General features: G+C 36.5%; 1 protein-coding gene across 6 annotated transcripts in view; it reads left to right on the forward strand.

The window, feature by feature from the left end:
- Window positions 1-16: 16 nt before the first annotated feature.
- The window catches only part of ZGRF1 (zinc finger GRF-type containing 1), a 91,205-nt gene continuing 76,506 nt past the window's right edge, over window positions 17-14,715 (forward strand). For all 6 annotated transcript variants that reach the window (XM_019417911.2, XM_019417902.2, XM_019417930.2 and 3 more), the window contains exons 1-3: window positions 17-358; window positions 6,410-6,497; window positions 8,139-8,219. In XM_019417911.2, coding sequence (XP_019273456.2) covers window positions 6,477-6,497; window positions 8,139-8,219 — 102 coding nt within the window. In that variant the 5' untranslated portion in view covers window positions 17-358; window positions 6,410-6,476. The remainder of the gene's footprint in view (window positions 359-6,409; window positions 6,498-8,138; window positions 8,220-14,715) is intronic.

The following is a 14,715-nucleotide window of genomic DNA, read 5'->3' on the forward strand; positions in this document are numbered from 1 at the left end:
AAAATGCTGCTTCTCGTGGGCGGGCCAAGTATTGGGTCCTGATTTGTTCCGGTCGCGGGCTAATGACGTCACAGTTTTCCGCGGGAGAAATTCGAAAGTGGATTTTATGCAATGGACCGGTGAAGTGAACTGTTTTCCCGGGATTGAGGGTGGATAGGCAAGGGGATTTTAAGCGAGAGGCAGCGTCACTGATTTAGGGCAAAGAGTTAAAAGAATCTGTTCCGCCAGAAGCGGGGTCCGGGTGCTGTGCGGACCACATCTGGGTAGTGACTGTCGCAACTTGCTCTGAATCCCTGTAAAATTGCTGCCTCCTCTTCGCCGCTTTTCCAAGCCTCTGCTCTGCAGTTCCCGCATACGTGTAAGGACCAGGGAGGGTTTTTCTGTTTGTTTTTAGGACTGACAAAGGGTCAAGTCTCATTGCCATTTGGTTAACACAGGATCATGGTAATTACTGTCTTGGTAAATGAAGTGTGGGCTTCTTTTGGTTACTTGGACTGACTGGGTTCTTAAACAGGATATTGGGTTCGAGACTCAAACTTTTGAATCTGAACCATTTAGGGATTCTAAAGGTCCTGCTTGTTCCAGAATAAAAGACCAAAAAAATCTTGTGATACTTAAAAGGAAGCTACTCATTTTATTGAGAACACTGAATTTTATATATGAATGTACAAAGCAGTGTAAGGATGTATGAGTATATATGTGTGTGGGGGGTGTGTTTGTACGTGTCTGGTTATATAATTATCACACCATCTGAGGGCTCCATACCACTTTAGAAGTTTTCCACATTAAACTTTGACCCTTTAGTGGATCAACACTTGATGTGGTTAGATGAAGACTTTAAGGAAATTTTTTTCTTTTCAAAATTTTATGTAAATTATAGTTAATTAACATACAGTGCAATTTTGGTTTCAGGAGTAGAACTCCGTGATTCATCACTTACACATACAACACCCAGGGCTCTTCACAAATGCCCTCCTTGGTACCCATCACGCATCTGTCCCCCACCTTCCTCCCTCCATCAACCCTCAGTTTGTTTTTTATCCTTAAGAGTCTCTTATGGTTTGTTTCCCTTTTTCCCCCCATCCTGTAAGTCTCTGACTGACTTATGTGGCTTAACATAATATACTCTAGCTTCATCCACATCGTTGCAAATGGAAAGATTTCATTCTTTTGGATCGCTGAGTAATACTCTATTGTGTGTACATGTATATATTTATAGATACAACGCATCTTCTTTATCCATTCATCAGTTGCTGGACATTTGGGCTTTTCCCATAGTTTGGCTATTGTTGATGTTGCTATAAACATTGGGATGCATGTACCTCTGAATCTGTACTTTTTTTATCCTTTTGGCAAATACTAGTGCATTTGCTGGACTATAGGGTAGTTGTATTTTTAACTTTTTGAGGAATCTCCATTATGTTTTCCAGAGTGGCTGCACCAGTTTGCATTTCTACCAACAGCTCAAGAGGGTTCCCCTTTCTCCACATCCTGGCCAACACCTGTTGTTTCTTGTGTTGTTTACTTTAGCCATTCTGACAGGTGTGAGGTGGTATCTTATTGTGGTTTTACTTTGTATTTCCCTTATGCTGAGTGATGTTGAGCATCTTTTCATGTGTCTTGTTTGCCATCTGAATGTCGTCTTTGGAAAAATGTCTATTCGTGCCTTCTGCCCATTTCTTAACTGGATTGTTTATTTTTGGGGTGTTGAGTTTGATAAGTTTGTTATAGATTTTGGATAGTAACCCTTTATCAGATACGCCACTTGCAAATATCTTCTTCCATTCCGTAGGCTGCCTTTTTGTTTTGTTGATTGTTTTCTTCCCTGTGCAGAAGCTTTTTATCTAGATAAAGTCCCAGTACTTCATGTTTGCTTTTGTTTCCCTTACCTTCCACAATGTCTCTAGTAAGAAGTTACTCTGGCCAAGGTCAAAGAGGTTGCTGCTTGTTCTCTTCTAGGATTTTGATGGTTTCCTACCTCACATTTCTTTCATGCATTCAAATTTATTTATTTATTTGTTTGTTTGTTTATTTATTTATTTTAAGAGAGACAAACATGGCATGAGCTGAGGAGGGGCAGAGGGAGCTAGAGAATCCCAAACAGGCTCTGTGCTGCCAGTGCAGATCCTGATATGGGGCTTGATCTCACGAATTGTGAAATCATGACCAAAACCAAGAGTTGGACACTTAACTGACTGAGCTACCCAGGCACCCCCATTTTGAATTTATTTTTGTGTATGGTGTAAAAAAGTGGTCTGGTTTCATTCTTCTCCATGTTGCTGTCTGGTTTTCTCAACACCATTTGTGGAAGAGACTGTCTTTTTTCCATTGGATATTCTTTCCTGCTCTGTCAAAGATTAATGGACTGTATAATTATGGGTTTATTTCTGGGTTCTTTTTTCTGTTGATCTATGTATCTGTTTTTGTGCCAGTACCATACTGTCTCTATGACTACAGCTTTGTAATATAGCTTGAAATCCAGAATCAGGATGCCTCCAATTTTGTTTTTCTTTTTCAGGATTGCTTTGGCTATTTGGAGTCTTTTGTGGTGCCATACAGATTTTAAGATTGTTTGTTCTAGCTGTGTTAAGAATGCTGGTGTTATTTTGATAGTGATTGCATTGAGTATGTAGATTCCTTTTGGTACTATAGACATTTTAACAATGTTTTTTCTTCCAGTCCATGAGCATGGAAAGCTTTTCCATTTCTTTGTGTCCTCCTCAATTTCTTTCATAAGTGTTCTATAGTCTTCAAGAGTATAGGTCTTTTACCTCTTTATTTACCGAGGTTTATTCCTAGGTATCTAATTGTTTTGGTGCAATTACAAATGGGATAGATTGCTTGATTTCTTTTTCTGCTGCTTCGTATTGGTGTATAGAAATGCAACAGATTTCTGCATGTTGATTTCATATCCTGAGACTTTGCTGAATTCATGTATTCTGGTAATTTTTTTGGTGGTGTCTTTCCGGTTTTCTACATAGAGTATCATGTCATCTGCAAATAGTAAAGTTTGACTTCTTCCGTGCTGATTTGGATGCCTGTTGTTTTCTTTTTGTTGTGTGATTGCTGAGGCTGACTTCTAGTACTATTTAAATAGTAATGGTAAGACTGGAAATCTGTCTTATTCCTTCCTGACTATAAGGAAAAGCTCTCAGTTTTTCCCCATTGAGGATGATATTAGCTGTGTGTCTTTCATATATGGCTTTTATGATGTTGAGGTATGTTCCCTCTATACCTACTTTGTTGAGGGTTTTTATCAAGAATGGATGCTGTATTTTGTCAAATGCTTTTCCTACATCTTTTGACAAGATCATATAGTTCTTATCCTTTTATTAATGTGTATCACGTTGATCGATTTGTGAAGACTGAATCACCCTTGCAGCCCAGGAATAAATCCCACTTGACCATGGTGAATAATTCTTTTAATATACTGTTGGATTTGATTTGCTGATGTCTTGTTGAGAATTTTTGCATCCGTGTTCATCATTGATATTGGCCTGTAATTTTTCTTTTTAGTGAGGTCTTTGTCTGGTTTTGGAAATAAGGTAATGCTGGTCTTGTAGAATCAGTCTGGGAGCTTTCCTTCCAATTCTATTTTTTGGAACAGTTTGAGAATAGTTACTAGCTCTTCTTTAAAAAAAAAAATTTATATATTTTGCGATGGAGAGCAAGTGTGTGCACCTGTGTGAGAGGGAGGAGCAGAGAGAGAGAGGGTGAGAGAGAATCCCAAGTAGCTTCCTCACTGTCAGTAGGAACCTGATGTAGGGCCCGAACTCACGAACCATGACCTGAATCAAAATCAAGAGTCAGGTGCTTAACCGAATGAGCCACCCAGGCACTCCAGGCCTCTTTAAATATTTTTGAATACAGTTAGCCTTTTTTTTTTAAGCTAGTCTTTTTTTTTTTATTATCTAATTTACACTTCTGAGAGCATGGATCTTTACAATTCCTTTTAAATTGTAAATCCCGCAAGTAGTATCTCAAATTTAGGAAAACAATGGGGATTTATCTTGCAATTCCTAAATAGAATATAAGTAATCCTATATTAGTAAATACCGGTTTCCTAATCTGTATGTTGTGATAATATCTAAGCCAGTGCTTTAGATCATGCCTTCAGGATTCTGAGACTGGCAAATATTATATACAATTTTTATATGATATAAATTATCTAGTCTACTTCCTGCCTGATATAGTAGGCACTCAATAAATAGTTATATGTCATATTTGTGAGTATGAGTGCTAGAGTTTAGACTACTTAGTTTTTAAAATTTCGTATTTTTTTAAGTAAACTTTATGCCCATCATGGGCTTGAACTCAACTGGAGATCAAGAGGTGCATGCTCTAGGGGCTGAGCCAGGCAGGGGCCCCTAAACTACTTAGTTTTGAATTTTGAATCTGCCATTTATTTTGTGATCTTGGGCAAATTATTTACTGATATATACTTTCGTTTCCTTTTTTTGTAAAATAATGTGAAAATTGAAATCTATACAGTAAGGTTGTGAGCATTTAAAGCATGTTAGATGTCTAGCACATAATGGCACTGAATAAATGATAGCTGTTATTAAAGCAATCTCATATCAATAACTGCCACATGCCAAGCACTGTGCCTACACCATGTAGTCTCATACATATGTAGAATGTCCAACACATTCAGTGGCTGGGAGCAAGTTGCTCTAAAACAGTAGTGAAAGATGTGTTTCTCTGGACATCTGTTATCTTCTTGGCATTCATTAGGGATTTAGCAATTCCTGTGGGTTTGAGGGGAGGGATGTAGGATATGGGAGTTTTTATCTCTGAAAGGCAGTGCCTCCATAGGCCTGTGTCCTGTCCTGTGAACTATGTCCTGGGGCAAGTATTCATACCTCGTTTGCCTAATCCCTTATCCCTCCTATCTCCATTCAGCAGCCAGAGCAATCTTTGTAAAACCCAAGTCAGATTATGTAATCTTATTCTTAAAACCCTACCCTTCCCACTGCCTTTATGCAAAGTTCAAACAACTCGGCATAGCATAGAAGGCCCTCCGACTCCTATTATTTCTAGGTTTTTTTCAGTCTTCTCTCTCACTATTCCCTATCTTGACTCCTTAATTGTACTGAGTTCCTTGATCATGCCTTGCTGTGTCTTTTCACAGGACCTTGTATATATTGATTTTATTTTGGAAATACATTCCTGGCATCTTCTTTCGGTTATGGTTATTTCAACTTGCAGCTTAGACATTATGTCCTTCGGGAAGCCTTATTTGATGCCCTAGACCCAGTTAAGTGCCCCTCCTGTGCTTATTTCTGTCATGGTTTATTGTAAGTACTGTTATTCACCCTGCTACACTGAAATTTCCTTGATTAAGAATAGTATTTTGTTCATTTTAGTACCTAGTTTAGCACATTGTCTGGCAAGTACTAAGAGAAATAATATATGTAATTTATAAATGATACGTATGTGGTATATTTTATATGTATGAAAGGGGATTTGAATCTAGAATCACAAATTATAGTTTTATTGAATCATCCTGGGTGGTTTAGCCGTGTGTTCTCAAAATTGAGCATATATCACTATCACTTGCAGGGCATGTTAAAACGAAGTACTGGGCCTGACCTTAGACTCTCTGATTGAACAGGTCAGGGGTGGGACCCAAGACCTTGAATTTCTAACTAGTTCCCAGGTGATGTTGTCTTGTTAGTCCAGGGTTCATACCTTTGGAACCAGTGCTTTAGAAATTTTTTTTTCATTGGCATCTCTGTTTACTTCTTCAATTCCCCATCAGTAATTTTAGATTTCTAAATTTGCCCACAGTAACAATTTTATCCAGTAGCATAGGATAACTACAGTACTCATTCCAATATCATTGCAGTGATATTGCAAAGATTATTCCTTGCAGAGGAAATTTGTATATTTGTTCTTGGATGCTAGGATATGTTGACTTTAAGATGTAAAAGGAAAAATTCAAAACGCAAGGGGGCCATCTTGTGGTGCCTATAGCAATTTAGAAAATGGAAAATTGAAGCTCTTTCCACAAGGATCCCATATGTTGTGGGATCATTTTCAGATACATGTTATGGCACCTAGAAAAAGCTTTCCACGCTAATTATTTTATATAATATATATATTATTGTTATATAATATATATTAATAACATGTTATTTTATGTATTTTATAATATACATTATCTTACATATTTTACTTCGTTTTCTCTTTTAGTTTTTCTTGGCAAATTCTTTTTCCACAGGGTAGGGTCACTCTTTTATTGTGTACCTATTAGTATCAGATAATTTGATTATACCTATGTTTCCCTTGGTGATTCTAAGAGACGTAGAACTCTCAGATTTCTCTCTTCTGTCGAGTTTGTGGGAAACAATTGTGTTTGATATTTATTCTTTGCATCAAGGTTGAATGTTCTTTGTTTTCATTTTAGGTGATACAAATAATTGAATAACCAGTTATTTTCTGGACCTGACTCGTTTATAACTTCGGAAGAAATAATGGAAAGCCAGGAATTTATTGTGAGTCTTACCAGTTTTCACTATTTCCTTTTTTCTTTTTTTAAAATCCTCCTTATTTTATTATTGTTATTATTTTTTAAGATTTTATTTTCAAATAATCTCTACCCCCACTGTGGGGCACTAACTTACAACCTTGAGATCAAGAATTGCACGCTCCATCCATTGAGCCAGCCAGGTGCCCCACTATTTCCTTTTTCTTATTTCCTTTCACATTTCACAAATGTCTTGCTAGGGTTGATAGATTTAACAAACAACCTCAGAACCTAAAAGCAAGACACTTAGTTAAATTTAAGTATCAGATAAACAGTGAATAATTTTTTTGGTATAAATATGTATATTTCAAATATTGCCTGATGTTTTACCTGGCAACCCTATCTCTTGCCTACTATTCAGGTTTGTTATACAAAGTACTTTGGAACAAACTCTTTGTAAGCTCTTTGTTAGGACCAGGAAATAATTTCTTTTGAAGAATTGGCATGCCTCTGCTATCTAGATTAGTGATTCTTAAAACTGTTTGGTCTTAGGATCCTTTTATGCTCTAAACAATTATTGGGGACCCCAGAGAATTTTTGATTATGGGGCTTATGTCTATTGATGTCTTTCATATGATAAATTGTAACAAATTTAAAAAATATTTATTAATTCATTAAAAATAACCCATTACATCGGACATAAATTACTATTTTTTTTTTAATGGAAATAGCTATATTTTCTAAAACAACAACAACAGAAGAAAAACACATAGAAAAAAGTGGCATTGCTTTACTTTTTTTTGCAAATCCTCCTAGCAATTGACTTAATAAAAGTCGGCTAGATTCTCAGATATGCCTCTGCATTAGTCTGAAGTTGAATCTTGCAACATTGCATATACATAACCCTGGGAGACTCCATTCTGCATGCCTGAAGAAAAGAGAGAAAAGGCAAATAACATCACGAAAATAGTTTTGACCTCATAGACCCCTGAAAAGGTCTTGGGGACTTATAGGAGTCTCTGGACTACACTTTGAGCACAGATCATGACTTCTGTATAACTCAACAAATATTTTCCTTCCCACAGATGACTGAGAAGCTCAAAATTATCATTGTTATTATTTTTTTTTGAGAGAGAAAGAGTGTATAAGTGTGCGTGCAAGCAGGAGAGAGGGGTAGAGGTGGGGAGAATCCTAAGCAGGTTCCACGCTCAGCACAGAGCCCAATATGGGGCGCAGTCCCACGACCCTGGCATCATCACCTGAGCTGAAATCAAGCGTCGGATGCTTAAGTGACTAAGCCACCCTGGTGCCCCTCAAAATTGTTGTTGTCCAGTTAACTTTTCAGTTTCCTCTTTAGATTTTATCTTGTTTCTTTCCTGCCTTGACTTTTACTACCAAGTTTCTTTTTTTTAAATTGATGTTTGTTGTTATTTATTATTATTATTATTGTTTTTTATGTAAGCTCAGGGCCCAGTGTGGGCCTTGAACTCACAGTTATGTACTGTGCCAACTGAATCAACCAGACACCCTGATGTTTTGTTGTTATTATTATATCTTTTGTTTCGATAAAAGATGTCTAAATATTTTTTGTGGGTAGGAAGTGTATAAAGATATATAACATTTAATACATGTAAAAAGAAACCATTTCTTTTGTACTTTTGGAAATAAGGTACTATATACTCATCAAAAAATGAAGAAGTCAAAAGTGTGGCAAGATGGAACTCTGAAGATCACTCACTTGGGAAACAAAGTAAGTACAAAGCAGTTGACTACAAAATTCAAGAGCTAGATTCTTGCCTTTTGATTGAGTATTAAAAAAGACTCTATAGATGATAGAATGTTAAATTTGTCCATAAACTGAAACAATATGAAAACAGAAGTGATCAGATGATTATAGTGATTAATTTGTGCATTATAAAAGTTCAGTAAATATTATTGAATTTGTTTCGATTTTCAAAAGTTGAATTAGGTTTTCTATAAAATGTTTTAGGAATTTTGGCATATTTTTTTTCTTTGCAGGCATGAGTTTAATGATAAAAAAATATATTAAAATATATTTCTAACATGGTAATAGAGGGAAATGGTATGTACAGAGTTGACACACCATTGTAGAAAAGTTGCTGATTTCTAAAATTATGTACAGAGTACTCTTTATTTTCATGTTTTCTTTCAATCAGTTACTTTGATTGTGATATTTACCTATCAGTCTTGAGGGAATTATTTGCTAAGGTGATCTTTTACTTTACTAGATATGGTAATCCTTCTATGGGTTTCTTTTCTCACCCCCAAGGATCTCCATCTGCCAAATTGTAATATTCTTTATCCAGTTCTCATGACCTTATGCAACACTGTTGGCTCCTCCATTCTTCTTCCTATACCTCTTCATTTGACTTTTGTGACACCACACTTTCCTGATGTTGCTTACTGATGTCTAAGTATTTTCTGTGGGCTCATTCTCTTCTCATACTTTAAATTTTTCCTTAGGACTCAGTCTTACATGTACTTATAAAGAAATACATAAAGGTATATAAATCTTTCTTACTCTCTCTTTTATCCCTGTGTGTGTGTGTGTGTGTGTGTGTGTGTGTGTACACACACACATGTAGAGAGAGAGAGGGAGAAAAGAAATTTATTCTAAGGAATTGGATCATGTGATTGTGGAAGCTGACAAGTCCCAAGATCCGTAGTTGGTAAGATGGGAGACCCAAGAAAGCCAATAGTGTAGTTTCAATATAAATGTTGGAACGCTTGAGACTCAGGAAGAGCCAGCATTTCAGTTTGAGTCAAAAGGCAGGAGAGCACTCATAACTCAGCTGAGAGACAATCAGGCAGGAGGAGTTTTTTCTTACTCAAGCTTTTTATTCTCTTCGGTCCTTCCTCTGATCAGATGAGGCCCACCCAATTAGGGAGAACAATCTGCTCTATTTTTTTTTATTGTTTTTTTCTATTGTTTATTTCTTTATTGAGGTATAATTGACATTTAACATTATGTTAGTTTCAGGTGTACAGTGTAGTGATTTGATATTCATATACATTGCAAAATGATCACAGTAAGTGTAGTGTACCATCTGTCACCATATATAGTTAACAAAATTTTTTTTCTTTTATTTTTTGTGATGAGTACTTTTAAGATTTACTTTTAGCAACTTTTAAATATGCAGTATGGTGGTATTAATTATGGTCACTATGCTGTACATTATTTATTTTTATAATTAGAATTTGACGTCTTTTGACGTCTTCATCCATTTTGTCCCTTCATTCCCCTTCCCAGATGGATTAAAAAAACATTTTTTTTTTAATGTTTATTTATTTTTGTGAGAGACAGAGTGCAAGCAGGGGAGGGCCAGAGAGAGGGAGACACAGAATCTGAAGCAGGCTCTAGGCTCTGAGCCGTCAGCACAGAGCCTGATGTGGGGCTCAAACCCACAAATCACGAGATTATGACCCAAGCCGAAGTAGGATGCTCAACCAACTGAGCCACCCAGGTGCCCCCCAGATGGATTTTTAAAAAAACTTATATTGTCAACTGCTTACTAGGTCCCAGGCATGCTTTATGTGTCAACTTACTTAGTCTACATAACTCCACTATTAGGTACTATTTTTATTTTTATTTTACTGAGGATGAAACTGAAGCACAGAAAGGTGAAGTAACTTGTCCACAGATCTCACAGTTAGAAAATGGAGAAGTCATATGTGACCCTAGGCTTTTTGGCTCCAGAGCCCATATCCTAACCATTCTGCTATCTCTGTTAATATTACAAATTAAAAACAAAAAACAAAAAAAAACCCTCCAACACATTTGAGTTGACAATACATGAAGTTAGAAGTCATACTTCTCAGTTAGCAGTTAAGGATCTCCATATTCTGTCCTTGTTCTACATATCTATCATTGTGAAATTACCAGAGAAGCTTTTCAATGTAGAAAGACTACTTGTTATTATTTTTAAATTAGCAATTAGTTAAAACAAAATTAAAAGAAGAAAATCGTTTTGCTTTAAGCCTTCAAGTTCAACTTACACTTCCTATTAACTTTAACGTTCAGTGGGTTTAACGTTCAGTCAATTTAAGTTGAACAAACTGGATACTTTTAATCATCAGTCTAGTAACAAACATAAAATTTTAAATATTTTAAACTTATAAATTTATTTTCTTTTTTCTTTTTCTTGTTTTTTTTTTTTAAGATTTTTTTAAGTAATCTATACCCAACATGGGGCTCAAACCCACAACCCTTAGATCAAAAGTGAAATACTCCTCCTACTGAACAAGCCAGGTGTCCGTTTCTTTTTTTTTCTTTCTTTCTTTTTTTTTTTTCCCCCAAAGTAATATCTACATCCAATGTGGGGCTCAAACTCATGATCCCAAGATCAAGAGTTGCATGCTGGGGCACATAGGTGGCTCAGTCGGTTGAGTGTCTGACTCTTGATTTCAGCTCAGGTCATGATCCCAGGGTTGTGGGATCAAGCCCTCCCTTGGGCTCCACATTCAGTGCAGAGCCTGCTTGGGATTCTCCCTCTCCCTGCCTCTCTGCCTCTCCCCCACTCACGCTCTTTCCATCTCTCAAGTAAAAAAAAAGAAAAAGAAAAAAAGAGTTGCATGCCATACCAATTGAGCCAGCCAGGTGCCTCTGATTTTCTTTCTTTAGCATTTTAGTTGTCCTAACAAATAAAAACCTCCCAATTGCCAAAATCCTTCTATTATATCTAGTAAATTAAACATAAACATAGTTATTCTTAAAGCTTTGTAAGTATTCTAATTCTGTTTATAAACTTAGTAAAATTAAGTTACCCACCTCTTTCACTTAAAAAGTCACATATCTGGGGCACCTGGGTGGCACAGTTGAGTATCTAACTGTTGATTTCAGATCAGGTCATGATCCCAGGGTTGTAGGATCAAATCCCATGTTGGGTTCTGTGCTGAGCATGGAGCCTGCTTAAGATTCTCTTTCTCTCTCCCTCTGCTCTTCTCCCCTGCTTGCATTCTCTCCTGCTTGCATTGACCCAGCCAGGTGACTCTGATTTTCTTTCTTTCTTTCTCTCTCCCCTTTCCTTCCTCTCTCTCTAAGAGTTACAAAAAAATAAAGGCCACATATCCAAAATGAATTTTTCGGTTACACATTTGGGATCATAAATGTATATAATCTGTCTTTGTAAATTGAAACATTACAAGTACTTTTTAAAGTAAAAAATAATTTTTGAATGTTAAAATAGCACAGATACTTCAAAATCATGGATTGCATAATTACTAAAACCTATTCATGATCTTAATTCAAAAGCATTGATATTTTGGGTGTGATTTACTGCCTTATCACTATCCAGTTCTAAATGTTTCAGGAGTTAAAAAGTCCTTTTCCATAGTTAAAAAAAAATTTTTTTTTTAGGGGCACCTGGCTGGCTCATTCCATAGAGCAGGTGACTCTTGGTCTCAGGGTTGTGAATTGTGAGTTTGAGCCCATTGGGTGTAGAGATTACTTAAAAATAAACAAACAAACAAATAAATAAACTTTAGATAAAAATGTTACTGCCCAAGTAAATTGAAGGTATATCAGTGAACACAGGTTACTAATTAGATTCTAGGCTGGGACTTGAGACCTAAGGTTATAGATAATCACTGTATCCCTACCAGCATCATAAAGGGATATGTTGAGCCTTGTGTTTAGTGGGAGTAACAACAGGATGTCTAAGTCCATGCCCTTTAGAGAGTGTTGGTCTCATATTTGATATCTTAGGTTTAGTCATGGCATTATCTAATTCTTTTATTATTTTTTAATTTTTACTTACTATTAAAAATTTTTTTTTCAATGTTTATTTTTGAAAGAGAGAGAAAGAGAGACAGAGCGTGAGTGGGGGAGGGGCAGAGAGACAGGGAGACACAGAATCTAAAGCAGGCTCCAGGCTCTGAGCTGTCAGTACAGAGCCCGATGAGGGGCTCGAACTCATGAACCTTGAGATCATGACCTGAGCTAAAGTCAGACATTCAACTGACTGAGCCACCCAGGCATCCCTATTTTTTAAAATTTAAGTCAAAGTTAGTTAACATATAATGTAATAATTTCAAGAATAGAATTTAGTGATTCATCACTTACATATAACACCCAGTGCTCCTCCCGACCAGTGCCCTCCATAATTCCCATCACCCATTTAGCCCATCCTTGCTCCTAACACCTTACCAGCAACCCTCAGTTTGTTCTCTGTATTTAGAGTCTCTTATGGTTTGTCTCCCTCTCTGCTTTTATCTTATTTTTGCTTCCCTTCCCCTATGTTCATCTGTTTTGTTTGTTAAATTCCACATATGAGTGAAATCATATATTTGTCTTTCTCTGACTGACTTATTTCACTTAGCATAATGCATTCTAGTTCCATCCACGTTGTTGCAAAGGGCAAGATTTCATTCTTTTTGATTGCCGAGTAATATTCCATCGTATATGTATACCACATTTTCTTTATCCACTTGTCAGTTGATGGACATTTGGGCTCTTTCCATACTTTGACTATTGTTTATATTGCTGCAGTAAACATTGGGGTGCATGTGCCCCTTCGAATCAGCACTCCTGTATCCTTTGGATAAATACCTAATAGTGCAATTGCTGGATTGTAGAATAGTTCTATTTTTAATTTTTTGAGGAACCGCCACATTGTTTTCCAGAATGGTTGCACCAGTTTGCAATTACCTAATTCTTTTAATCTGAATAGATGAATGTCTATGCCTGCCCTCATTCATATTTTTAAATAATTTGTCTTAAACTAATTAATCCATTCACTGTTTGAGCTATTCTTTCTCTCTCTATATATATATACACACATATTTAATAGTTTTCCTATTTGGTTGGGCCAAGTCTGCAAAGTCTTATAGATTTTGTCTTATATTAAAAGGACATCTGGGGCCCCTGGGTGGCTCAGTTGGTTAAGCATCTGACTTCGGCTCAGGTCATGATCTCGCAGTTTGTGAGCTTGAGCTCTGCATCAGGCTCTGTACCAACAGCTCTGGGTCTGGAGCCTGCTTTGCGTTCTGTCTCCCTCTCTCTCTGCCCCTTCCTTGCTCTCTCTCTCTCTCTCTCTCTCAAAAATAAATAAACATTAAAAAAAAAGGCATCTGATTAGATTCTGCATATCCTTCATATCTTCTGGTACAAAATCATAATATTAGGTCACACTAGTGGTGTTATCCAACTTTATTTGCACGTATAGCATATATTTATTGAATGTCTATTTTATGCCTCTCATTGGTAAGTTACAGGAAGACAAGATAAATTCAAGTTAGTCCTAGGGATTTTCTGTGATGCAAGAAAGTTAGTAGATCCTAAGTTACAGCCTTGTTCTCAAATCCAAACCACTGCTTGCACCATTTCTCTTACTAGTATTACCTTTTCCCTACCTATCCAAATTCTTACTGTCACAGTTACTCATCTTCCATTAATTGAGTCATCATTCAATAAACATATGTTGCTGGTAGGCAGTGGGAGAAGTTAAATAAGACATATGGAGGCAATGTAGAAGACCAGTTAATGTCAAACAACCTTAGTTTGAATCCTGGTTCTTCACTTACTAGATGCGTAATCTTGGCAAGTTATTTAGCCTCTCAAGGGCTATAGTTTCTTTAAGTTGTCTTGAGGATTAAATAAGAAAAATAAGAAAAATGTATAAATCTCTTATCAAAGTACCTGGCACACTGTAAGAATGCAATAAATGGTAACTGCTATTATAGTTTTTGCCTTCAAGGAGCTTTTACCTGAGAACATAAGATTATAATATGTAAAGAGATATGCTTAGGGTTCTATGAGATTACAAAGGAGAGACATCAAAGTCTGACTCTGGTTCAGAGAAGTCTTTCCAGATGAAGCATAGTTTTTGAGGATTTGTTTTGTTTTGTAAACAGAATTGATAGCTTGGAGGGACGGAAGCTAAAGATAGTGTAACTGTCACAACGTGGCGGTGTGGAAGTGTATTAAACATTTGGGGAACTATAAGCAATTAAATATGCCTGGAATGAAGGACTCATATTGGACAATTGTAGAATATAGCTAAAGAGGCAGTCAGGAGTCATATAATGAAGGACTTTGTCTTCTCTGCTTCAGGAGCCAGTGAAGAATTAGGAGTCGAAGAGTGACATAATCATGTTTCTATTTTAGAAAGATCACTTTGGCAGCAATGTGTATCATAACTTCTGAGCTGTGTAGGATGAAGTTAGGAAGAGTGTAGTTTAATGTAGACAAAAAGTGATGGGGGTCTGGCCAACCAGGCATTAGCAAT

The sequence above is a fragment of the Panthera pardus genome, unplaced genomic scaffold (assembly GCF_024362965.1).
Source record: "Panthera pardus isolate Hobbes unplaced genomic scaffold, ASM2436296v1 HiC_scaffold_13, whole genome shotgun sequence".
Taxonomy (NCBI): Eukaryota; Metazoa; Chordata; class Mammalia; order Carnivora; family Felidae; genus Panthera; species Panthera pardus.